The sequence below is a fragment of the Salmo trutta genome, chromosome 15 (assembly GCF_901001165.1).
Source record: "Salmo trutta chromosome 15, fSalTru1.1, whole genome shotgun sequence".
Lineage (NCBI taxonomy): Eukaryota > Metazoa > Chordata > Actinopteri > Salmoniformes > Salmonidae > Salmo > Salmo trutta.
This window is the reverse complement of record NC_042971.1, coordinates 17605943-17633558: the sequence shown is the minus strand read 5'-3', so window position 1 is coordinate 17633558 and position 27616 is coordinate 17605943. Positions and strand designations below refer to the sequence as shown.

The 27616-nt window shown below is 41.2% G+C and overlaps 1 protein-coding gene and 2 long non-coding RNA genes across 7 annotated transcripts in view; 2 read left to right on the top strand and 1 right to left on the bottom strand.

Annotated features, from left to right (window-relative positions):
* dlg2 (discs, large homolog 2 (Drosophila)) overlaps window positions 1-27616 on the bottom strand; it is a 389583-nt gene that overhangs the window by 7419 nt on the left and 354548 nt on the right. For 4 of the 5 annotated variants that reach the window (XM_029690593.1, XM_029690595.1, XM_029690594.1 and 1 more), the window contains 10 exons: window positions 26487-26643; window positions 21693-21795; window positions 20527-20571; window positions 14385-14499; window positions 14120-14296; window positions 9677-9749; window positions 7116-7212; window positions 4809-4859; window positions 4272-4373; window positions 1113-1285 (listed from right to left, as the gene is read on the bottom strand). In XM_029690593.1, coding sequence (XP_029546453.1) covers window positions 1113-1285; window positions 4272-4373; window positions 4809-4859; window positions 7116-7212; window positions 9677-9749; window positions 14120-14296; window positions 14385-14499; window positions 20527-20571; window positions 21693-21795; window positions 26487-26643 — 1093 coding nt within the window. Of the gene's footprint in view, window positions 1-1112; window positions 1286-4271; window positions 4374-4808; window positions 4860-6513; window positions 6560-7115; window positions 7213-9676; window positions 9750-14119; window positions 14297-14384; window positions 14500-20526; window positions 20572-21692; window positions 21796-26486; window positions 26644-27616 lie in introns of all 5 variants that reach the window. The other variant, XM_029690597.1, reaches the window with a different exon arrangement.
* On the top strand, window positions 103-26601 carry LOC115148578 (uncharacterized). The gene is made up of 3 exons (XR_003866694.1): window positions 103-349; window positions 624-769; window positions 26514-26601. It is a non-coding gene; the product is annotated as an uncharacterized LOC115148578 (long non-coding RNA).
* On the top strand, window positions 5660-6994 carry LOC115148579 (uncharacterized). The gene is made up of 2 exons (XR_003866695.1): window positions 5660-6630; window positions 6855-6994. It is a non-coding gene; the product is annotated as an uncharacterized LOC115148579 (long non-coding RNA).

The following is a 27616-nucleotide window of genomic DNA, read 5'->3' as shown; positions in this document are numbered from 1 at the left end:
ACTCTACACTTGAGACAGACCAAGTGAGGGGAACAAAGGTAAACCTTGGCTGCATTCCAAACACGTAAAAGACACATCCTCTCCCCTCAGCCCTCAAATTTTGGGAACACTTCTTCTGACGTATCATGGCGTATGATGAGAGGGGAATAAATTCATTTTAAATGGACTGCCCTTTCCCGGAAATGTGACACTTGTTTGTCCAACGGTTGTGTTCTCAGTCATCATGGAACCACCGGTAGCTGTTGTGTGTGGTTTATAAGCGATACAGTCAATTATGACTGCATTTCATATCTTGGCTGGAAGACAACGCATCTGCAGACATTGAATGCTAGCCATCCGACGATATCAGGTAAATCGAAAATTACAATGTATAAGTGTGATGTCAGGGAAAGTTGTATGCGCTAGCTAACGTTTCCAAAAGCTAACTAAACAAAAACATCATGACTTTTACGATCCGTGTTTGGGGCGTCATGTGCATTAGTACCACAATTTCTAACTTATTTACATTTGTTTTTACTTACACTTGTATGTTGACTTCTCCATATTGATGTAGGTTTTAAGTTTTGGCAGACTTTTCTTAGCGGACGTACAATCATCGCGAATTGAATTATGTGGTGTTTCAGGCCCCGGAGTGAACAAAGTTGTACTCGCAAACCTGATCACAAACACGGTCCAAGGGGATTACGTTGTCAACTTCCCTTGCTTGGCTAATCGTTTGGACCGACGGGAAATATGGCCGCGGGGATTCCCCCAGGGACATAAGGCGAGGGTAAGTGGAGGAGAGTGTGTCTTTTAGGTGTTTGAAATGCAGCCCTTGAATTTGGAGGTTTAAATATACCTCTCCAGTTGACCTATTTCAAGAAATGCTATTGGTTTGTGTATAAAAAGTTTAGGATCTTTGATAGGCTGATGCGGAATTTGTTACAGGAAATAATCACTGCCAGCTGGTTAGGTTAGCATAGGGCTAAATGTGTGAGGTTATATAATGGGAACTGCTAACACGTAGTCAACATTGGGTTTGTGTACCGCCGTCTGTCAACATTCATTTTCTGCCTGTCGAATATATCTATCTATCCTAAATATATCTCAATTGCTACGACATTGACACTTACCCTCTCAGCCACATATTTGACCGACTGAACACTGGTTCCATACAGATTGTCGTTGTATTGGCCCGCCTCAATGAACTTGTGCTCTTGAATGTCCTGCTCCATCTGCTCTCTGGACATTACAAAATGGTAGTCCCGCCCATCGACCTCGTAGTCTCTCCTTGATCGAGTGGTATCTTTGGTACAAGAGGAGGAGGCAAAGAGGTAAAAGAAAGTGAATTCAAATACAGAAAGTACAATGTAAAAGGAGGAAATTGTTTAACTGAATGTGCAAATTATTGTTGAAGAGGGAGTTAAAGAGGGGGCAGTGTTTAGAGTGATTGGTTTAACAACTTAAGTGTCATTGTGTCCTTGAAACAAATTCAATATGATCCTAGATAAACGTCAAGGACATATTTAATCCCAAATTATAGGGCGATGTGTCTCAAAATCAGACGACATCTACAGCTGTCCATCAGATGACAATTTTTTGTATACATTTTGTCATTTAGCAGACGCTCTTATCCAGAGCCACTTACCGGAGCAATTGGGGTTAAGTGCCTTGCTTAAGGGAACATCGACAGATATTTCACCTAGTCGAAACCGCGACCTTTCAAATGTTTTATTTTTATCAATCTATTTGTTAGAAAAAGACAAACTTTATTCAACCACTTTGAAATCAAGGTCTTTAAACAATCAGGGGAAAAAAAGTTGTTCGCAAGACAACATTTAAATATAGGGTCCTTAATTGAAACAATAAAGCGGTCCCCCGCCTCGGTTTTGGTAGAAAGCTAAGGGACGGGCCTGGAGAAATGTAACCCCTCTCAAATTCACAGACAGAGCTATGGATGCAAAGACTGACCATCCATGAAATAAAAAAATATTGTTTTAAGCATGTTTTGAGGCTATATAGGATTTGTTTACATTTACATCGTTTTACAAACATTGCAGTGAAATATGTTTATATTAAGGGGGTCTGATGAGGTACGACAGTTAAACTAAGCACATGAGCCATTTATAAGTTATATTCTTCAAGAATCAATGAGTATTGATATTTAATTTATAAGTCCACAAATGGCTGTAGCAACTAAGGATTCTAGCTTTAATGTCATTTGTTAGTATGGTCCCACTTTACAATAAGTGGCTCTAATACCTTTTTATTTACAATATAGTTACAAAAGGCAGGCACAGTGTAGCTACACAAACACAACTGCCTGTTTGTGTGTGTAAACAAACTAATTCATTGGGCACTGTTAGAAGAACATTTTTCATAATAACATGATCGTTTTGAACCCATTATAACTAGTACACCTACGCTGAAATCTAGAGGGTGTAGGGTTTTCAGTGTGATACAATGTAAACCCAGTGTAAGTGTTATGATACTCTAAGGGCTCGATTCAATCCGTATCGCGGAAGTTCAGCGCAATAACACAATTGAAATTTAAAGGCAATGATCGCGCGTTCGCAGAGACGACATTCACGGTAAACGCTGCGTATGTCGGCTCAATCGGAAATAACCTTTACACTTTAAATTGCCCTAGAGCGCTGAACTTCCGCGATAGGGATTGAATCAAGCCCTAAATGTGCTTTTTGTTCAATCTGAATTTTTGGTATATGTGTTAAGGTAAATGTGTAGAATAGGGAAATCTGTAGATTCTCTGTCACATTGGTTAAAAAATGTGTAGGTTTTTCCAGGGAATATATAGATTTACCAGTGAGAACAGAAATCTACACATTCCCCACGGTGAATCTGTAGATCTACTGGTAACTGTGTATAGAGAGGCATTTTTTGATTTTTAAATATCAATACTTCTACATAAGCACATTTTGAATCAAATATTTACAACAGAGTGGAACCTATTCTACTACCACCTTTCACTACATTGACTTTACCAACAACTTAGTTACACTACGTATATTCTGTATACCAGCAACTAAGTGGCTTACTTACCTCGTTGCCCTGAACTGTTAGCTGCTTCATTTGGTTTTAAAAATAGAAAGATAAGTAAATGAAAACAAACAAAATGAAAACAAAAAATATGACATCAAGTACACAGTGATGTGAAAAATACAATTAGTATTAAATACTCAAATTTAGTTTAGTCCAATTTAGATAACTTGCATTTTTGGGACTTTCATGATCACTTTCATTACATAGTTCCAAAAAGTCCAAAACTTTTCACAGGCCCGCTATTAAGACAACCATGAGGCTTGTATGTGCAAAATAATTGGATTGTGAGACCACATTAATTGTGTACAGACGAGAAATGTGTGAAAAATGTTTTTTAGAGTAAAATGCTCCTTTAAGCCAGAAACACTACCGTCCACGAACCTTTGAACTTAGTAGTATGGCCTCACTATCTTTCATACTGGTCTACAACAGTCAAAGCTTTTAAACAAAAAACTACCAAAACACCAAATCCTGTTGTCCGTAAAACTATATCCAAATGTGTTCCCATAGCTTCTGTTGGATTGTGAGAAAAAAAAGTTCGTAGTAACTGTTTAAAAAAAAAGCCTAACCATGGATTACAGTGTTTCCTGGCCCATAGACTACATTCAGTGTGAGGAACCATTTAACATCAAGTTCTAAAACCCTGAACTTCCCCTTTAATGGTTCAATTAAATTGCACATGTGAATAGAAGGGAATAATAAGATCCTACATGACTATTGTCATCAAGAAATCATCTCTGGATAATTTAACCAAGTATGTAATATACAAAACAAAGAACCCCAAAAAACATGTAAGCTGAAAAAATAAAATGCCTTTTGATGAGAAATTAGGAAAAATAATGAATCAAACACTATAATGACATAACAAATGAAGGAGATGGATATAAACCACTAGCACAATGGTGTATTGGCAGCACAGTGGAATTTATAAGGGCAACGGTGGTATCTACTGTTTACAGGGAGAGCTAATCACAAGGCCACAGGATCACACAATTCATTTTTGATGCAGCAACTGTCTCTACCCTAAGACAGCGTGGAAGACTGACTCCTGGGTCCATATGTATCAAGCATCTCAGAGTAGGAGTGCTGCTCTAGGATCAGGTCCTCTCTGTCCATGAAATCTTATCCATTTTGATCTAAGAGGCAAAACTGATCCTAAAAATCAGCGCTCCTACTCCGAGAAGCTTGATACCTAAGGCCCCTGGTTTCCTTGCGAATGTACAGGTACTTACGTGGCACGCAGGAGCCAAATTTGTCAGGGTATTCTGATATCAGGTCGTCATTGATTCTGTCCTTCATTGGTCCAAGGATTATGACGGGTCTGGCGTAATTAACTGAAAGATAAAATGTGTCGATTGACTAATTTACAGACGTTTGAGGCTACAACTGTCCCCCTAGCGTTACTCTCTGCAGTAATTGTGGGCGTGCAATTTTACTACAATAGCCGCTCACCCATTGTCAAGCTATATCCGAGCAAGACAATGCATGCTAGCGCCAGAACGGGTTTGATGTCTAGAGACTCAACAAGTGATTACTTCCTGTAAATAACTAGTATGGAAGAACTTGTTGAATCTTGCCTGAATCTTCCTGCAGGAGTTAACAGGAAGTCATCAATTGTTTTATATCTGGATTTTAAAACCTTGTGGCACTACTACACATTGGCTCGCATGGATATAGCCTGACAATGTGTAAGTGGCTAATGTTTCACTGATTGAAAAAGTGCTGAGGCATTAACAAGGACCGCTTTGGTGAAAGATTGGAGTACTCACTCTCATGTCGAATGACAGGCTCATAAGAGAGAATCATGTCCTCTTGACTCCCTGGTGACACGAAACAATAAGAAAACAGTTACTAAAATAGTTACTATGAAACAGAAAACGGTTACTAAAACAAACATGACATACATGTTCATGCTTATTCTCACGATCAAGTGTCTCACGACAGGAGAAATGTCAATCTGGATGAGTAAAGTAGTGATTAGATACTTGCAATGAAAACACTCTTGGTGTAAATTGTGACTTCGCCATACTAAAAATAGGGATTGAGAGAGTTTATAATGCTTTTGAAGTAAATTGTGACTCTGTTGCACTATGCAAACAGGCTTTTCAAGTATACATTTTACAACAAAGAAACTCGGAGGTTCTTTTCTCTCGTCTGAAATTATAACCAGTGGATGCGTTTTGATTTAGAGCTGTGGCCACAAATGAGTGTACTGAGTGGATAATCAAACTACAGCTGGTAGGGACTGTCATATGGACCTCAAAAAGGAACCCTTGACCATCAGTCAAGTTATGACTATGGTGATATATTGGTCACTTCATTGCATTACTTGTTCATTCACTTAAATAATATGACATCAAATCAGTTTCTTTAGTCAAAAGACTGTCAATATAGGCCTAATTTAATTTAGGTCACGACTATAGCTCGCAGGAGGATGAACACATTGTGCGCTTGTCTCAAACCTAAAAAAAAAAACTCTTTGCCACGATTAATTGAACCTTCTACAATAGCACACCAAGTGCCTTGCTTCAGTTTGAAGGCCTCAGCATAACACCTATAAAACCTATATGAACTGTTATCTGGCAGCTCACAGTTGGTGCTTCTTTGAGACGGCATGTTAAGTTAATTGGTTAGTATGCACAAAACACAGCCACATCAAAATTCCCCCCATACTAGCCATAGTTTTACTGTAATTGACACTTTTTATAATCTACTTCACATAATTGTTGCTTTTTTATTTATTTCATATGAAACTCAAGACAGTACTAACATGATTTTGTTCTGCATCTATTTGTACTCTGGTCCCGGGATTTGGACTCAACATAACATCAATAATAATATATAATAGTTATATAAAAATAAGAGGAGAAAGCAAATGTTACACAGGTGGGTGTCCATTATTGTCGCAGTAAAAAAAAAGTTGTGACAGAAAAATAAATGGGAGACAAGAACACCTTTCTTTTCGTGGGATTCAACAAGGCAAGGTGTCAAACTCATTCCATGGAGAAACATTCAAAATGTACTATAAGTGAGATAATTAAAAAGCACAAATATACATAGCATTGACAGTAAGAACCCCTTAGCATGCCAGTCTAAAAAGAGCTGATCCCATTCAGATGACCAGTGTATATCCAAACAGATAACACCTGTCTGTTCTAGAAGAGAGAGATTTACTATAAACAGAATAGTTGAATAAAAAAAAGTACATTTATTTACGGACTTAAACACTTTGTTTCCGTCTTTTTTTGTGTCATGCAAACAATCTTAATGTTGGGAGGTGACAGAAATCAAGACAATCAGGTCCCAAAGTGAGTCGTGATACTGCAGCATGCAAACAGGCTATCAAAAAGAGTTAATAAGGTAGCGAAAAAACAAAGAGGGAGGAAACAAGCCCAAACTCAAAAGGGAAATGTGTTGGGGGGGATGGGAGTTTTGTTTGACTGAGCAGACAGGACCATTCCTAAACCAACTTACTCAGCGTCTTTGTCCCATACCCGTCATCACCTATTCCTGGGATGTCCTACATGGCCGTCCCAAGAGAGCAAAGACAAGGAGAGAAGGCAAGGATAGCCGGAAAGGAGGAAGGAAGAGGTAAGTGGCATTAAAGAGGTGAAACGGTGAAATCCTGAAAGGCAAGATTGGTTAGTCCAGCTCAGATCATCTGTCTCAGTTCAGACACTGTGCAGACACCAGACGACCAGCCTAAACCGGTCCTAACTAGCTCAGCACCAGTACAGTTTCAGTTCTCTTATATCACCCCTTTCAGTAAAACTCACATGCTGTAATTAAAAATAAGTTTTATTTTATTTTTTTAGGTCATATCAGATAAGGGGGGGAACATGATAGATGAGCCCTGGGGGAAGTTTTGAGGAACCACTGGTGACTGCTCAGTGCTTGACAAAGGCAGATCCTGACTTGAGCTCCCAGATGCCATCACTCCACCAGAGCCAAAAGAGAGAGAAAAAAAAAGATAGGAGAGGGCCCTGCACACGTCGACAACGCACCGATGTATCACCTATATGTACCTGTGTCAGTGTTCCTGTATGTGTGAGTATGTTCGAGCCTACAGTACTTACGTTCGGAATCACTGCCATCCTGCTCACCCAGCTCGTTCTTGTAGAATGGGAACTTTCGTGTAAAGATGAGGTTCTTTTTACGCTTGTCATTGAATGACTGTGGAGGAAAGAAAGCATGGGGTGGGGCAAACAGGGAGCTCTAATTGTTGCCACATTCATGCTGACAAACCAACTAGCTGCAATATGTGGGACATGAAGAATTGATGGCGTGGTCACCAAAAATGTTACACATGTCTGACATTACAGTACTGACGCTACACTAGCAGATTCATCCCTCAAAGCAGGGTTGAATTATAATGGCCTAATCCTTTTTGAATGTTGTTGATTTTGCACAGAAAATATTCAATAAATTAATCAAGACATTTTACAAAACTCTCATTGTTTTACAAATTCTAATTGCAATAACAAAGATGCGGTTTGACAATAACACTGTCAAAATGACTCAGTTTGTGATAGAGAAGAATTACACAGCAATATCTGCCATCATTTACTTCATGTGCCATAATTGCACCCGAAACGCTCTCAAAACACTTGAAAATAAAACAAAAACAACAGAACAGGTTGAAAACACACATAAATGCTGATATGTGGTATGCCATGCAGAAAACACGTTACCAGGATCATGCTATGAAATAAGGAACATGGCTGTGACACAAATGACTGTCCCAACAATCATGCAGGTTAGAACTTCGGGAGGTGGAGGGATGAGATCCCATGCCATGGCGGTTGGGAGTTCTAGGAGAGAAGTTGTGAGTAGCGCCGTTTCAGAAGCTTGGGAAGCAGCGTGGAGGAGACTGAAGGAATAGCAGTTGTAGTGTTTATCTGCGGCGGATACTCGTTTGCAGACATGTACTTCGTGAATCCATTCTAAAAAGGTATAATCTTTGCAATGACCACCGCAACTGGTTCAATAGCAGCCTGAACTGCATGTGTTTGATACGTTTGGCTCTAACTGTCAGCTGGAAATAAGCGTGTCCAATGGGTGGATTAAGGTGTGCATAACAGTTGAGAATTGTATCAAGTAGTGAGAGTAGTAAGCTGTATCATGTATCACAGTGGTTGTGGTTCTTACACAGGGGTATCATAAGGATCGACATACTGGCATATTTGTTCACGTAGGTAACATCTGTGACAGACTAATTATCGTGTTAATTTACAATTGAGAAGGATACAGCAATGCTACTACTGCAATGTGTGCTCAGAATATGTACTATTTCTGATATTACACACATAGGGCTCTGGTCAAAAGTAGTGCGCTATATATGGAATATGATGTCTTTTGGGACGCATACTTAGTGTCCTATTGCTATTAATCATAGCTGTAAAAGGACATGCTGTAAACGATGCATACAGCCTACAAAAAGTATTCACCCCTTTAGGGATTTAAACCTGATCAGTTATGCAAGTCACAGACTGTAAAATAATTATTGTATTGACACAACTGCTGGAGAAATCCTGCTTCTTAGCCCATTAGTGCTGAAAGTTTGGCCCAGAGCCACATCAAAATACAGGGACCATTTCATGTTTCAAAAGTCTGCTTTACAAGACACACATTCAGAGCTAGTTATGGCATTGCCATGAATACTTGCCCAACAGACAAGCTTATTCAGATGAAAAGGGTTCTGGGTAGACCCTAAGGCCATACAAATGTAATCAAATGTAAAACAGATATTTTTTTTCTAAAAGTGAGGCACGCAAGCAAATAAAATAAATACAAAAGTGGACCTTCTTGTTCAAATACTATATCGTCCTTAGTTCAACACCTAGTGACCAAATCAAGAGATTTTAGCCTCTTTGGGAGGCTAAAAGAGGCAAAGTTCAGCCATAATCTAAGAGGAAGTTGTGTATCTCCTTACTGGAAGCTTGAGGACATTATTTTAGTTGCAATTTGTCAGTACAACCTTTCTTTTTTTTTTATTGTACTTTTGAAAAATAAACAAGAGGGGCATCTGTTAAACATTTAAATACATTTATATGGCCTAACCCTCCAAAACCTATTGGAACCCTTTTAAATAAGAGTGCAGCAAATACAAAACCAAAATCTTCTCTTTACTTGTAACATAGGTAGGCAAAAACATTGATGAACATGGCTGAATGTCCTGCTGTTATGTCCAAAATGGAATAAGAGTACGAAGTATGGTAATTTGGCTTCTGCTTCTGCAAAGGCTGGGAGTTTCATGAAATGAAAAGAATATCCTCTAATGCTTCATTAAAACAAATCAAATTATCTAATGTGAAATGTTTATTTAGGGTTAGGGCTGTGAGGGAGAGCTGTGAGGGAGAGGGGCCAGCCAGTAGAGATATGTTGATGTCTTTTCCACTCAGGCAGAGAGACCTCAGGCTAATACTATAGATGGCCATAAGACTATCACAACCTCTCCTAATGTGAAGGTAATCTGATTAATTTCACATTCATTCAAATAAAAACTAAGTTTATAGGCTACTTTTTCTACTTAACGGAATTTATTTGATATGTGGGTTTACAAGCATTTCCATTTTGGAAAATGTCTTCAAAAGTTAAGTTGACTTGCCAGTCCTTAGTATAAGATCTTAGCACTTACCGCTTTTGAATCGATTCCGGGTTTGGCATTGAACTTCACTGTCTTTAGACGTGCTCGTTCTTTCCTCTCAACCCTGCCAGTGCAAGGAAAGACACATGTAAAAAAAAATAATCATATTAGAGTGGATTTTCCTGCAATTGATTTGCTTGTCATTTTGTGGGGCTTCACTCAGTCTACCAAAAAGCCCCCCCCCCCCCCCCCCCCCCCCATGGGGCAGAGAGAAAATGTTGCAGTTTTAAAGTTTAGTCCCTGAAGTTCTACACATTTCACCACGACTTACGCCATATTCATATGGAAGTCAGGGCCCCTGGGCACGTGCCTTCCCTACCCGGTCAATAATACGGACATAATGACAACAAAGTTTAGATAACTGGCTAGACTAACTTACCTAGCAATCTATACAATGTTAGTTGACATTGGCTAATTGATTGACTGTCAGTAACTGACAAGAGGAAAGCTGCTGATGTGCTACATTTCAGGTCGTCTATTCTACTATGCTATCTCAACAGTAAGTTGAGATCCGACAGACCCCCCCATCCCCGTGGTCAGGGGCCCTACACGCAGCGCGTTGCGCATAGGCGCTTCTGAACCTATCACACCTTTGAACTTTAGATAAATGGACTGGTAACTGAATGCTTTAGGCCTGGAGACTGTAGGCCAATATAATCTCTCAAGTCATATATCAATATATATCTCTGTTCAGCCTTGTGTTCATTTCTCAGCTGTGCTTGCTAATAAAAGAGCTACACTGAACAAAAATATAAATGCAACATGTAAAGTGTTGGCCCCATGTTTCATGAGCTGAAATAAAAGATCCCAGAAATGTTCCATAAGCAAAAAAATCTTATTTCTCTCAAATTTTGTGCACAAACTTGTTTACATCCCTGTTAGTGAGCGTTTCTCCTTTGCCGAGCTAATACATCCACCTGACAGGTGTGGCATATCAAGAAGCTGATTAAACCTCATGATCATTACACAGGTGCACCTTGTGCTGGGGACAATGAAAGGCCACTCTAAAATGTGCAGTTTTGTCACACAATACAATGCCACAGATGTCTCATGTTTTGAGGGAGCGTGCAGTTGGCATGCTGACTGCAAGAATGTCCACCAGAGCTGTTGCCAGAGAGTTGAATGTTGCTTTTGAATTGCGTTGCTATTATTCTTGTATGAGGTATTATTGGTTGGGTTACCCCTGTGCTGTAACGTGTGTTTAGATGGTGTGTCTTATCCTTTCTCTCCACTGGCTATCTGGCAAACAGGCTACACCCTAGGCATGGGCAATTATTTCCCATGGAGTGCCACATTAGAATATATTTTTGCCATCGCGGGCCAGAATCATACTACAGGATTATACATCATGTGTATGACTGTGTTGACAGATATATTTACTGTAAATCACGTCCAGATATGCTACTTATTTTACTTGTTTAACATGCACAGAAATAAACCACATCCATGTTCTCCTTTTGGTAGGTATTTTCATTATTAAACATGCAATGAACTACACAGAGGGAAAAGTACACTGTGCATTCAGCACCACGGACAGAACTCTTGTTAACGGGTATGCACAAAAACACAAGAAAGAGAGAGCTCAACATTACATTTAAACTACTCAATCAGCGTGAGGAGTGAAGTCTCTGATGGGCATTGACTAGAGCAGTGAAGTCAGGTATAGTTTCTGATGTCGTTATGCGCAGGATTGCTGAGAGGTTGAGAGTCAGTAAGTGATGATCTGTGCCTTGACTTGTTATATTTCATCCCTGAAAATGTCTGTTCACATTCATAGGTTGACCCAAACAGTACAAACATCTGAGCATGACTCCTAATCGTTGGAAAGTTTTGTTCATCGAAAGATGCATAGAACCTCGTCAGTGACATTGTTTTGAATAGTTCTCCAATCACAGCATCAGACTGAAGATCGATAGGCTCAAGTTGCAGGTCAGTGGGAGCGTTATCCACATTGAAGGTGAAAGGAGAGGAAACCAACAGCATGTCGTTTTCCAACACTTTTAAATCCTCAAAACGACGAGAAAACTCAATGTTCAAAGCACGTAGCAGCGATGTATACTTCTCCCGTTGGTCATCTGATAGGGAACAGACTAGTAATGTCGGAAGGTGGGTGAGATTGTTGGCTTCTACTTGGCTGGTCAGGAAGAGTCATTTTCCTTTGAAGGCTTTGACAAGGCTGTACTGTACATCTGATGTGCAAAAAGGCCCTTCCCTTGTAGTTTGGAATTCAGTTCATTCATGAGGGCCATGATGTCCACGGCGAAGGAAAAAAAAACAACTGCCCACCATTCTCTATCTTGCAGTTGAGGGAAATCCACATATTTTCCTTTAATTTGCAAAAACTCAGCAATCTCAACTTCAGGTCCCACACCCTTTTAAGCACCTTCCCCAAACTCAGCCATCTCACGTTTGTGTGGTAGGGGAGATCTGCATGACCAGACTCTGTCTCTTCCAACAGTGAGACAAACTGCCTGTGGTTTAAAGATTCTGCTCATGAAGTTGAACACTTTAGTGACTGTATCCACAACATGGCTCATTTTCAGATCACATTTACAGAGCACCTCCTGATGAATAATGCAACGCAGGAAAAGAATGTTCTGATCTGGGTTCAGCTCAGCTACTTGATCTTGTATTCCTTTCAAAAGGCCAATGTTTTTTCCTGTCAAGTTTGGGCACCGATCAGTGGTCACACACTGGATAACCTCTCAAAACTCAGTCCCAGCTTTGCCCCACGCTTAATAACCTCCTCCAATAAATATTTCCCTGTGGTTGTGCTCTTCACTGACTACACTGAAGCCAGCTCCTCTGCGGTTATGCCTCGTAAGAATATCAACAACAGCGCCGTGTCACGTGGATCACTGCTCTCATCCAGGGCCAAGGAGAAATAGGTGAAATCCTTTACCGTGTCGTTCAACTGTTGTTCCATATTCTCTGCGATGTCCTCAACACGCCATGTCGTCTGTTCGTCTTGCCAGGGAACATTTTCAAACAGCTCTTTCTTGTCGGGGCAAGGTATTGCTGCAGAGTCAATTAAACATTCTTTAATGAATTCACCCTCAGCGAATGGCTTGCTATGTTTAGCAATTTTGTGGGACAGTGCATACTGTAGCTAACGTTAGCTCTCGCAATTCCGTCGTTTGCTGAATGCCGTTTCGTGAAAAGTCCTTGCTTTCTCAGTTGAAAAAAAAGCAGCAACTCTTTCGATGCTCTTGCCCCCTGCTCAGAATACATATTCCTATATTTCTCTGCATGCTTCGTCTGGAAGTGTCGGGACAAGTTGTAGTCTTTCAAGACTGCGACGCTTTCCACACTAAGCACACAGCTTTCCCCAGGTACCTCAACAAAGAAAGCATTTCGCTACACTCGCATTAACATCTGCTAATCATGTGTATGTGACAAATAAGATTTGAGAAATATTTCGATGTCCACTCTTGCTGGAACACCCTACATTCACTGTCTACTTTCCTTTTCTTTGGAAAATTTCCTATTTTTTCGCAATTTCTAGCTAGCTACTATTTGTAACTGTGACGTGTGTCAGCCTGTCAGTCACTGTCTGTCCTCGTGTAGTTGTTTATATATACGTGCCTTCAAAATAAATGTCCCACATGCGGTGGTAGTTAAATCATTACACAAAGGCGAGTATTCGTTGGGCTTTTCATTTGAATAACAAATACGTTTTTCCAAACTTTACTATCGCAAATTCTTTATGTGATCTGAGCATGATTCCGAGGGCCATACTGAATCAGGCCACGGGCCATATGGCCCCCGGGTCGGCTTTTGCCCAGGCCTGCTCTAGCCAGTCACTTTTGCTGGTGTGTGTGTGTGTGTGTGTGTGTGTGTGTGTGTGTGTGTGTATGTATGTATGTGTCTGGTAGCGGTATCTATCCTACTCTTTTCCTTTCGGCAGGGTTAATACCTGCCAGTCGCCCGAACAAAAAGCTTTCTTTACCCCTCTCTAACAATACCGCTACAAACTATGCAAAGGAGATGTGTCGTGCTGCATGAGGCAAATGGTGGTCACACCAGATACTGGTTTTCTGTTTCATGCCCCTACTTAAAAAAAAAAGGTATCTGTGACCAACAGATGCATATCTGTATTACCAGTCATGTGAAATCCATCAATTAAGGTCTAATTTATTTATTTCAATTCACAGATTTCTTTATATTAACTGTAACTTTGTCAAATCTATGAAGTTGTTGCATGTTGCGTTTATATTTTTGTTCAGTATAGCTTGTGTAGAATAAAGTATTTCTTGCAGTAAAATGATACACCCAATGTTATTTTTTTTTGCGGGAACATACGTTTTTTTCTTTTCATCTCTCAAGCAAATTTGCGAACAGGTAGGGACGTAAAAAGTCCACTGTCCCCCCGGATCAGAAGTTAGCCTTTTGGTCAACCACGTTACAGTTTAGTTTAGCACATCCAACACTCACCTCCTCTTGCTGGGGATGACCCCCATCTCCTCGCTGTCCCCATCGGGGGTCACCCTCCGGGCCTGCCACCATTCATCGTCTGAGGCGTTGATGACGTGGAGGATGTCCCCGTATCTAAAGCTGAGGCCTTGGCTAGGGAGGCCACTGTCTTTGGCCTTCTCATAGTCAAACTGTGCTCTGTGATGGTAACAGAAGGAGACATACTATTATATCATTATTACGGTAAATGCTATCTATTCGGGATGACAGTCCAAAAGAGACCCACCTGACGTAAAGGGAGCGTTTCTGATTGGTTCGGAGGGATCCGGACCCAGAGCTCATGCTGTGGTTCATCATCTGTTCCCGCAGATCATGGATTTTGGCCTCGAAGCGCCCGTACTCTGCAAGGGAAAGACAACACCCAGGAGTACAATAACGTTCCATTTTACACTCAATGTATACTGCCCTACACTGCAATGGAAAAAACGGGGGAATCTGTTCAGAACAGTAACCTAGGTTGGCCCCGGTCAAAAGTAGTGCACTATGTAGGGAATAGGGTGCCATTTGGGATGCATGCGTAAAGGATTATTGTGATGTTTAGTGTGCGTCAGTAAAAACAAAAATATTATATTTGTTTAAATGCTTACATTTCAATGGACACGACCAATGTTTTCAACTGCTTTATATTGGTTGATGTATGTACAGTATTACTATGTAAAAATATCACTGATATTGGCATGTATTTTTATGCAAAAAAATATTGTAATGGCTGATTTTGTTTCCCGATATAAATGTGTCCAAAAGTTACAAAAAAAAAAAAAATTCTTAAATGTAATAAGTTGAATGAAGACGTCAATATGCCTATCATAACATTTAAATGCTTTGGTCAATATTAACGATCCTTTACTGTTGCTTAGGAAGTGCATTCCCAGTGATTTGCCTTGTCGAATTTGTCTCTCGCTTTTGGACAGAGAACAGGTTCGATAATGGCAGTCCTATTGGCTCAGGGGGTAAAAAGCCCCTATGTACAGATGAAGGATCAACTTATCCTCCCCCAATCCTAGCCGTAATGGGAAAAATGTAGAACTGACCCAAGATCAGCATCTTGGGAAACTTCACCTTACACTGTCCTATTGAGTGAATGCTCTGTTTAGAGCTCAGAGTCCCCCTGCAAATTCCCCCTCCCTCCACCACACCCTACGCAAGGTGACATTCTCGACATATTGTACAAAAGGCAGACAATGTTAGAGACAGTATCTGAAGGGCACATGCAGTACAGAAAGCTCAGATAGTCCTCTAAAATGTTGCTCTCAGGATAGTCAAAGCCCCATGCTTCTTCCCATCCAAACCAAACATCCACAAAAACCTAAAATCTTATTTAAATGTTACATGCTTCGTAAAACAGGTGTAGACTAACAGTGAATTACTTACTTACGATGCCCTTTTCAACAATGCAGAGAGAAAAATTGAAATCCATTGAACTCCATGCCACTTTGTTCCATCAATTTGAAACTTGTCATGACACCACCTCTATATAAAGTTTGGGGATGAGATATATATAATATATATATATAAACATTGAAGCCAGCGGTTTAATTACATTTTGACCCCAAAATGCTAACATAATGCTAATACTATCTCATGAAACCTACTGTGATGACATTGGGAGAAACGCTCAAAGCCCCCTACCAGACCAAATGATCACAACGTCTCTGAAAGGGATTGTGTAGCTTTGAAGTTACTTAAATGATTTGGATGTGAGTCAGCGGTTGGTGGCCGTGGCTAGGTAAACCAGCTCAAAAAGTATCTTCTTGTCCATAGACTGATTTGAGTGTAAGGAAACTAAATATGTCATTATATGTGAGATAATAATTTGGGTGAACTATCCTTGTAATAAAACACTGCTGCAGAAGTCGTATCTGAAGCCCTGGGCAGCCATTCAGCTAATGAGGCAGAAAGACTCACTTCAGCCTAAAGCCCACAACATACCTCGGTATAGCAGTCAGCTAAAGCAGGACTGAGAGCGCATGACCCAGTCAATTAGACTAACGTTTGGACGGAGAGAGTTCATTATTCAGATTGGACATAAAACATCTCCTGGAACAGTTCACATCAGTAAGGTTCCATACAAAATACATGGACACAAACACAACAAATCATCCAAATAGGGAATCCGCGAGTCTTAAAGCCAATTTCTTCCCAGACACATGTAATATGCTTCCCCCAGGCTATGCCTTCAATGAGAGAGATGAGGATGCACATTACAACCAGCAGAAAGACCGTTCTTAGCGTTGACATATTCAGGCATTGCAATACTCAGATGCAGAGAGAGAAAGAGAGAGAAAGATAATCAGTGATCTAACTAGATGTGAGGTTCTAATACAGGTCTTGTAATGTGTCAGAGGAAAATCGTGTCATCTGTAGAAAATCCTTTGAGTGTCGAAGGAGCCATTCCTTAATCTTTGTTTAGTTTGACAAAGATGCCAAGTCTACCGTTGTAATTTGAGATTTGTCTAATCTTGTTTTGCGGCACTTATAATATAATAATAATAATAATTATGCCATATAGCAGATCCTTTTCTCCAAAGCAACTTACAGTCATGCATATGTTTTAAGTATGGGTGGTCCCAGGAATCAAAACCACCAGCCTGGCGATAAAAGCACCATGCTCTACCAACGCATCTGCAACCCTGAGCAGTCATACAGCTTCAGTGCATTCGGAAAGTTTTCAGACCCCTTATTATAAAATGTATTACATCGTTTTTTCCCCTCATGAACCTACACACAATACCCCATAATGACAAAGCAAAAACAAGTTTAAAAAAATAATATTTGCTTAAGTATTCAGACCCTTTACTCAGTACTTAGTTAAAGCACCTGTGGTAGCGATTACAGCCTCGAGTCTTCTTGAGTATGATGCTACAAGCTTGGCACACCTGTATTTGGGGAGTTTCTCTCATTCTTCTCTGCAGGTCCTCTCAAGCTCTGTCAGGTTGGCTGGGGAGCGTCGCTGCACAGCTATTTTCAGGTCTCTCCAGAGATGTTCGATTGGATTCAAGTCCGGGCTCTGGCTGGGCCACTCAAGGACAAACTTGTCCCGAAGCCACTCCTGCGTTGTCTTAGCTGTGTGCTTAGGATTGTTGTCCTGTTGGAGAGTGAACCTTTGCCCCAGTCTGAGGTCCTGAGCGCTCTGGAGCAGGTTTTCATCAAGGATCTCTCTGTACTTTGCTCTGTTCATCTTTCCCTTTATCCTGACTAGTCTCCCAGTCCCTGCCGCTGAAAAACATCCCCACAGCATGATGCTGCCACCACCATGCTTCCCCGTAGGGATGGTGCCAGGTTTCCTCCAGATGTCACGCTTGGCATTCAGGCCAAAGAGTTCAACCTTGGTTTCATCAGACCTGAGAATCTTGTTTCTCATGGTCTGAGAGTCCTTAGGTGCCTTTTGACAAACTTCCTTGAGGTGCAAACTCATGTGCCTTACTGAGGAGTTGCTTCCGTCTGGCCACTCCTACCATAAAGGCCTGATTGGTGCAGAGATGGTTGTCCTTCTGGAAGGTTCTCCCATCTCCACAGAGGAACTCTGGAGCTCTATCAGAGTGACCATCAGGTTGTTGGTCCCCTCCCTGATCAAGGCCCTTTTCCCTTGATTGCTCAGTTTGGCCGGGCGGCCAGCTCTAGGAAGAGTCTTGGTGGTTCCAAACTTCTTCCATTTAAGAATGGTGGAGGCCACTGTGTTCTTGGGGACCTTCAATGTTTTGGTACCCTTCCCCAGATCTGTGCCTCGACAAAATCCTGTCTTGGATAGCTTGGTTTTTGCTCTGACATGCACTGTCAACTGTAGGACCTTATATCGGCAGGTGTGTGCCTTTCCAAATCATGTCCAATCAATTGAATTTACCACAGGTGGACTCCAATCAAGTTGTAGAAACATCAAGGATGATCAATGGAAACAGGATGCACCGGAGCTCAATTTAAAGTATCATAGCAAAGGGTCTGAATACTTATGTAAATAAGGTATCTGCTTTTTTTATTTTTATACATTTGCTAACATTTTGAAAAACCTGCCTTCACTTTGTCATTATGGGGTATTGTATGTAGATTGATGAGGAAAAACATTAATTTAATCAATTTCAGAATAAGTGTGTAACATAACAAAATGTGGAAAAGGGGAAGGGATTCGAATACTTTCCGAATGCACTGTATTGGTTTCCTTACCCTTACCCATGCTTTCAGTGGTGTGCAGTTTCATAGCAGAATTTCTGTAATTCTGTAACATTTTTTCCATGGCTTATGATGTGTGTCCGTATGCTATTCACAATGCAAGTGAATATCCGTGATTTTTGATTGTTTTGTTGTTGTGTTTTATGAGCAAATAATATTTTTATAACTTTATTGAGCTACACAATCAATTTTAGACACTTTGGGATAATTTGGATATGAAACTTAGCAATCAGAAAAATGTATTTTTTAAAGAATGTATTAACATATATTTAAAAAAAAAACATTAATGGTATGTGCTACCTAAAGTTTTTCCTCTCTGCATGTACTTGAATGTGTCATGAATCATGATGACTTTTTCTCCGTTAGCCATATACTAAGCTTTTGCACCAATGCAATGTTGGTCTGTTATTTTTAGAAGGAATAAACCCCCCCAATAAAGCATAAATAAATGAAGAATTAAACAGGCAATTAAATGTTGGCCTTAAATAGATAAATAAAAATCTCTCTTCGAACAAAGGTTTAGAACATCTGGCCATTATCAAGCACAATTTAGGAAGAAGAGTGACATTTTTGGTGGGAAGAAAATGCAAAAAGGAAACTGCATTCAGTGAGAAAAGGATGTGTGGATGGATGGAATAGAATGTGTTGATGGATGATGTGAGATCATGTCTTACACCAGGAGAAAAGCACAGCGGGCATTGGTTTAGGGCTGTGAGCTGGGGTATAGTATCAAGACCTGAAAGACAGGCTGTGACTGAATTCTCGTCTCTATATTTACTAGAGTTGGTGCATTACAAAGAAACTAAAGGAGACACAACCTTTGTTTTTATACAATATATTAAATACTTTAAAATAATCGTTAGAGCTCTAAATCCCCAAAACATGTCGCTACAACTCAACTCATCATTAATGGGACAAGCCGATTTGCCTGCTCTAAACTTTGCATAAAGAACTTTATATATTATGTTTTATTATTTATCATTTATAAACAGCTCAACATAAACAAAATAATACAGAAAACATGTATGATGTGAAACTATTTGTCGTGTTTTTCATTGCTGCAAAGGCAAGGGACACAAATTCAATAATGACCCAGGACATAATATAATAATTCGGTCACAGCCATATAGGAGGGGGGTGAATGGAAATGAGGTATGCATCTGTGCATGCAGAGTGAAATACGAAATACAGTGTTCACCGCAGGCTGTGGAAGGGTAAAGTAGTGGTGGAAGGAAGGATTCAAATGTTGTAAAGTGTGAATTGGGATTTGAGGTTCTGTTTACACTTGCATATCCAGCGATTCATCTTGCATCTTGGTTTATTAGTTAGGCGGTTCTGAATTATCAAAAGCGGCATTTCAACTTTCAGTTAAATCTTCACTAAGTGGAGAGGTTTGATACACTGCCAAAAACTCTCAGATACACAATTACTCAGCAGCAATTTATTTTATGGCACTGTACTGGTATTTCCTTTACATTTCCTGCAGTGAAGGTGACCTGCCATAATGTGGAAGCAATTGCAAAGCTTGATGATTGTATTCAAGCAGTTATGTACCGTCACCACAATATAGGCTAAAATGAAAGGATTGCTGTCAAATACTCCCACGTTTCTTCTTTGACCTGCTATTGCCAAAATCATATGGAAAACAGAACTGACAGTCTTTAATTTGATTGTCACCAATTATATTGGCAGACAGTTCAGTTTGCTAGTGAAGGCAACAAGTAAATACATTTCTATGAGCAAATGTGAGTTAGTATTGTTATTCAGAATTACTTCAGGGGTGGGAAATATTTTTGTCTCGAGGGCCACATCAGGATTTAGAATTTCTCTATGATTTTAGACATTCAGGTGTAGACTGAAGTTGTTTATCCAAAATAATAATTGTATCATTATTGGGCACCGGATACTGCCCACCCCGATCTGCAGTATGTGTACTGTATGTGTTGGTGTGTGTGGGTGTGTAGGAGAGGGGGTGAGGTAAGATCTTGCAAGATGGGAAGATGAGGGACAAAAAGGGGGAGGAGGGGCTGTCTGATACAAGGAGTTAGCCTGTGAATGAGCAGGGGTAAGTGGACTGCCCGTGACTGGCCACACTCCAGTGATCCTCCCCCCCAAGCCCCCCGTGAGGAACGTCCATGTTCAGAGCTGCCACTGGGGCCAGATTGCTCAACTTTGACCCTGGGCGCTGATCACATGGCACAAACCTGGTGCTGGCGAAGGGGCCCGGCGCGGGGAGCACAAAGCAAGTTCTGACGGGTGAGAAAAGAGAGCAGTCGTCAGTTTGGGGAGTGATCGTCAGCAGGGAGTCCTGTGTGCCAGCCTGTTTTTGGTCAAATCTCAACCACATGATTCAAGCAGGCACTTACATCCCCAGTGTCAAAACAGTCTCAAACTTCATACCCTTTACTGTTTCTGAGGATAATCTTCGGACAAACCAATTCAGAACATTACAATCTTCCCAGAATGCACCTTTACACAGTGATTCTGAAAGTCCAGGCCCATGACTCACTGTTACTGCAGTCATCCCCTGAAGTATCGCCAAATGCAATTGCTGACTTTAATCCAATATGGCATGTCTTGGCACACCAATCAAAGCAACCCAGTGTGAAATTCCCTTTTTCTGAGCCAATGCAACATTAAAAGCAGTGCTGTATTAATGAGGGTTGGGTAGTGAAACATTTTTTTATTTGATTTCACTGGACTCGCAGTGCCTGCATCTGAAGGTCAGTCTCTCAGCGAATGGAGGGAGAGAGCAACAGAGGGTCCGCCTCTCACCACCCAGGTAGCTGAATTTGCACATTCAGACCAATGACATTTTTCAAAATGGGACCACTTCGCCTACCCGGTGTTCCAGGCAAGTTAATCAAGTGGAAGTAGCCTTGGCTTGTGTGAGATGGAACGGCTCAGAGGAGCAAGTTTCTGTTTCTGTAGCTTGAGGCAGCTTGATGTACAAGTACACCCCTGGACAGGACACAAGTCTATCGCAGGGCCTTACCCACAATCTATCTCCTTAATGCGGAGTGCCAAGCTGAGATGCATTGGGTCTAATTTTTACAGTATTTGGTATGACTCGGCCTGGGATCGAACTTCCAACCTTCCAATCTCAGAGCGGGAACAAGGCCACTGAGTTGGTCTTGTTAATCAAGTGTACCTATCGCTAATGGCATGAGAGGAATTTAATAAACGGGAGTGCACTGCTTTATCGTTGGCTATTCAACAGAAAAGTTTGCTGATCGACTAGGAATGCCTTAAGATCGACCAGTCGATTGCAATTGACTGGATGGCGACCACTGTTCTAGAGTGTGTGTTGTCACGTGCCTTTCGCCTTGATCATGAAGCTCAGTGATTGACCGTTACAGCCGATACTCACCCTCGGGACGGTACTGGGCAATGATGGTGACCGTTTGGCCCGCCCCCTTTAGCGCTGCAGCCGCTTGCTCGTGGGTGGCCCCGCGTAGGTCGATGCCATTAACCTGCATTGACAAAGACACATTGATCTGTACATACATTTTTCCACTTTGTACAACTGCAAACAAAAAATAACAAGTCAAACAGGTCCCTCCCTCCTTCCCTCTCAACACATTAATCTCAACCCCTGTGTGTGTGTGTGTGTGTGTGTGTGTGTGCTTACTACTCAATGCCTGTCTGACAGTGTGACGTGAAGAGACTGGGGAAGTGGGAGGGAAAGACTACTTGCCTGAGAGAAAGAGAGAACAAGTTATTCTTAGACATGTAAATCAGGCCAGAGCTGAAATGCACCTTAACTGCCTACTCTGATCAAGTTGCCAGGGCAGGGGCGTCAGAAAGGCTATTGTAGGGTGTCTCAAGTTTTGAGGGAGCGTTCAATTGGCATGCTGACTGCAGGAATGTCCACCAGAGCTGTTGCCAGAGTTTGATTTTCATTTCTCTACTATAACCTGCCTCCAACTTCATTTTTGAGAATTTGGCAGTACGTCCAACCGGCCTCACAACCGTAGACCAGTGTATTGCGTCGTGTGGGTGAGCAGTTTGCAGATGTCAATGTTGTGAACCCAGTGCCCATGGTGGCAGTGGGGTTATGGTATGGGCAGGCATAAGCTACGGAAAATGAACACAATTGCATTTTATCAATAGCAATTTTAATGCACAGCGATACCGTGATGAGATCCTGAGGCCCATTGTCGAGCCATTCATCCGCCGCTATCACCTCATGTTTCAGTATGACAATGCACAGCCCCATGTCGCAAGGATCTGTACACAATTCCTGGAAGCTAAAAATGGCCCAGTTCTTCCATGGCCTGCATACTCACCAGACATGTCACCCATTGAGCATGTTCGGGATGCTCTGGATCGATGTTTACAACAATGTGTTCCAGTTTCCGCCAATATCCAGAAACTTCGCACAACCACTTAAGAGGAGTGGGACAACTTTCCACAGGCCACAATCAACAGCCTGATCAACTCTATGTGAAGGAGATGTGTCAAGCTGCATGAGGCAAATATTGGTCACATTTTCTGATGCACGTCCCTATTTTTTTTAAAGTTATCTGTATTCTCAGTCATGTTAAATCCATAGATTAGGGTATAATGAATTGATATAAATTGACTGATTTCCTTATGTGAGGTGTAACAGTAAAATCTTTGAAATTGTTGCATGTTGCATTTATATTTTTGTTCAGTATAAATGTATTTGAGTGTTTACCAGCATTTGTAACTTGAGTCAGATAATTATCTGTACAAAACAAGTGAATCTGATATTACTTGTGGAATATAAAAAATACTTGCCTTACATATATTTTACAGTCTTGAAATACTTTGCAAATGCAACCTATTTCGTACTGGTCCCCCGTGGGAATTGAACCCATAACCATAGCATTGCATCACCATGCTCTACCAACTGAGCCACATCGTCACAAACCACTTTATGTCTCAATGTACTCAATTACCATATTGTGTCTTGTTTTTCTTCATGGTGATGGTAAGTCTACAGGTACAAACCTAGATGACCAGCCTATGTACAATACAGTAATGTACATTTACATTAAGAGGTTTGTAAGAATGGCAAATTAATACTGCACAAAAAGTGGTTGTTTTTTGACCAAGAAAAATATAAAATATGATGTGGATGTTTTGTGTCTTTGCCCATAACTTTGCACCTTGTGATGTACATTTTTTGAGGACAGGGTTTTGTTCTATCTGGATTCTATTCGAATGACAATTGCAGAGAAAGGGACAGGGCAACACTGTTACAATTCCAACTATTGATTCTTGCAAGAGCAAAGCTGAGATGCTGAATTCTTTTATTTTTTCGAGCTGCTGACGTCTATGTCAGTCCGCTAATACTAGTAAAGGCCCAGTACACTGCATTTGTGAAAAAATATTTCTTTCAAAAAAGGGTGTCAAGAACTGCAACGCTGTTGGGTTTTTCAAAACATTAGGAAGACCTTCCTAAAATGTAGTTGCAACTCCTTTTGCCCTCAGAACAGCCTCAATTCGTCAGGGCATGGAATCTACAAGGTGTTGAAACCGTTTCCACAGGGATGCTGGCACATGTTGACTCCAATGTTTCCCACAGTTGTGTCAAGTTGACTGGATATCATTTGGGTGTTGGACCATTCTTGATACACACAGGAAACTGTTGAGTGTGAAAACCCCAGCAGCGTTGCAGTTCTTGACACTCTCAAACCGGTGCACCTGGCACCTATAACCATACCCCATTCAAATGCAATTCTCTTTAGTCCTGCCCATTCACCCTCTGAATGGCACACATACACAATCCATGTCTCAATTGTCTCAAGGCTGAAGAATCCTTCTTCAACCTGTCTCCTCCCCTTCATCTACACTGACTGAAGTGGATTTAACAAGTGACATTAATAAAGGATCATAGCTTCACCTAGATTCCCCTGGTCAGTCAGTCATGGAAAGAACATATGTTCCTAATGTTTTGTACAATCAGTGTATATAATCCGAAGATAGTGAAATGATCAAGGTAAAATAAATAAATAATGATAATATATATATTTTTAAATACGTATGAGGAATGAGACAAACATTGGAATTGTTGGTCAACATGTTGTTCATTTATAGCCTCAAAGGCTACAGGTATACAATGCCAGCATGTGTTTGCACCCACATGTGTATACTGTATGTTTGTACATACAGTGCCTTCGGAAAGTATTCAGACCCCTTGATGTTTTCTACATTTTGTTACGTTATTATTCTAAAATGGATTAAATACAACATTTTCCTCATCAATCTACACACAATTGGACATTTTTGCACATGTGCACATTCAATAGTAGGCTAAACGTTAATGACAGTAGGCCTATAAGGTGTTAGAAGAGGTTAACATTCGATTTTGCAATGGCATAGGCCAACATTATTTTGGATTCGTGTGCCTATGAGAACTGTTTTCACGGTGAAACATAATGAAGTGTTACATCAGCATAGTTACACTTACAGTGCCTCTTCCGAGATGTCCAAGATCCATGATTCATTGCATTCTTGGGCACAGGGACTATGGCGGTCTTTCCACATTTTGTTATGTTACATACAGCCTTATTCGAAAATTCCCACATCAATCTACAAGCAATATCCGCTAATGACAAAGCGAAAACTGGTTTCATTTTTTTTGCAAATGTATTAAAAATAAAAAAGATACCTTATTTACGTAAGTATTCAGACCCTTTGCTATGAGACTCGAAATTGAGCTCAGGTGCATCCTGCTTCCATTGATCATCCTTGAGATGTTTCAACAACTTGGAGTCCACCTGTGGTAAATTCAATTGATTGGACATGATTTGGAAAGGCACACACCTGTCTATACAAGGTCCCACAGTTGACAGTGGATGTCAGAGCAAAAACCAAGCCATGAGGTTGAAGGAATTGTCCGTAGAGCTCCCAGACAGGATTGAAGGTCCCCAAGAACACAGTAGCCTCCATCATTCTTAAATGGAAGAAGTTTGGAACCACCAAGACTCTTCCTAGAGCTGGCCACCCGGCCAAACTGAGAAATTGGGGGAGAAGGGCCTTGGTCAGGGAGGTGACCAAGAACCCGATGGTCACTCTGACACAGCTCTAGAGTTCCTCTGTGGAGACGGGAGAACCTTCCAGAAGGACAACCATCTCTGCAGCACTCCACCAATCAGGCCTTTTTGGTAGAGTGGCCAGACGGAAGCCTCTTCTCAGTAAAAGGCACATGACAGCCCACTTGGAGTTTGCCAAAAGGCACCTAAAGGACTCTCAGACCATAAGAACCAAGATTCTCTGGTCTGATAAAACCAAGATTTAACTCTTTGGCCTGAATGCCAAATATCATGTCTGGTGGAAACCTGGCACCATCCCTACGGTGAAGCATGGTTGTGGCAGCATCATGCTGTGGGGATGTTTTTTCAGCAGCAGGGACTGGGAGACTAGTCAGGATTGAAGGAAAGCTGAATGGGGCAAAATACAGAGAGATACTTGATGAAAACCTGATCCAGAGCGCTCAGGACCTCAGACTGGGGTGAAGGTTCACCTTCCAACAGGACAACGACCCTAAGCACACATCCAAGACAACGCATGAGTGGCTTCGGGACCAGATCAAACATCTCTGGAGAGACCTGAAAATAGCTGTGCAGTGACACTCCCCATCCAACCTGACAGAGCTTGAGAGGGTTTGCATAGAAGAATGGGAAACTCCCCAAATACAGGTGTGCCAAACTTGTAGCGTCATACCCAAGAAGACTCAAGGATGTAAACACTGCCAAAGGTGCTTCAACAAAGTACTGAGTAAAGGGTCTGAATACTTATGTAAATATTATATTTAAGTTTTTCGAATTTGCAAAAATGTCTAAAAACCTGTTTTGGTTTGTCATTAAAGGGTATTGTGTGTAGATTGATGAGGGAAAAAAACTATTTAATCAAATTTATAATAAGGTTGTAACGTAACAAAATGTGGAAAAAGTCAAGGGGTCTGAATACTTTCCGAATGCACTGTAAGTGTGTCAACATGTACATTACTTTGTACTGTAACTGTTTCTCAGGACATTCTTGAAAATGAGACATCTCAGGAGTATAATCTTATTCTCAAACCTTGTAGTACACTGCCAAATACAGTACATGTGCTTACCTGTGTGTGTGTGTGTGTATGTAGAAACATTACCAGTATAAATATCATTATGTGCGTCTGTAGGGGTAAACTCACCGACAGGATCTGGTCTCCCCTCCGCAGCTCTCCGCTGAGGTCGGCGGGCCCTCCAGCCAGGATGAAGGAGACAAAGATCCCCTCTCCGTCCTCCCCACCCACGATGTTGAATCCCAGGCCTGTGGAGCCCTTGTGGAGGACCATCCTCCTGGGATCCCTGTACAAACAGGTCAGATAGTACATCAGCTCAGCATCCGAGTCCGAGGGGCTTAGCATCTTGACTGTCCGTCCGGGAGAGAAGAAAGAGAATCACACACACAAGCAGATAGACGCGGGGGCACGTAGAGCGCGCCTAGGCACAGTACAGAGATGGCAGAGGCCCAAAGGAGCATTGTGCTCTACTTAAATCATTGTCCCATTTCTGACTGGTTTCCTGGAGACGAGGAGCCTGCACATGAGTGTGAGGTCACAAGTGTGCACGTATGCACGCACACACACACACATTCACATGTATGAAGACTGAGAGCTAGCATCTGCCACCAGCTCCCACTGGGCTAAAGTCAAATAGCAATCAGGACATTGAGGACACCTTCCTCAAGGACTCTTTGGAGAGATGAGACTTATTTTCCCTGTAGTGACACCAATCTATGAAGGGAGCACTGTCGCTGTCAAACCAACAAAATGATATAGTTAATAATGTATGTAAAGTAAAGCTAGAAGGTTCGGAGTCCCTTGCCAGGTGTCTTTTTGAGTTGCTTGAGAACAGTAGGAGACGGATGAAGTCTGGAAATCAAGCTATAGGGATAGATAGCAATGAGTCTCAGAGTAAGAGCTCTGATCTAGGACAAGGTCCCATGTAATCTTATTCATTGTGATCTAATGGTAAAACTGATCCTATATCAGCACTCCTATGCTGAGATGCTTCATACTGTACAGTGAGGGAAAAAAGTATTTGATCCCCTGCTGATTTTGTACGTCTGCCCATTGACAAAGAAATGATCAGTCTATAATTTTAATGGCAGGTTTATTTGAACAGTGAGAGTGTCACGTCCTGACCAGTAAAGGGGGTTATTTGTTATTGCAGTTTGGTCAGGGCGTGGCAGGGGGTTTTTGGTTTATGTTCTATGTTAGTATATTTCTATGTTTGTTCTAGTGTGTCTATTTCTATGTTTAAGTTTATTGGGTTGACC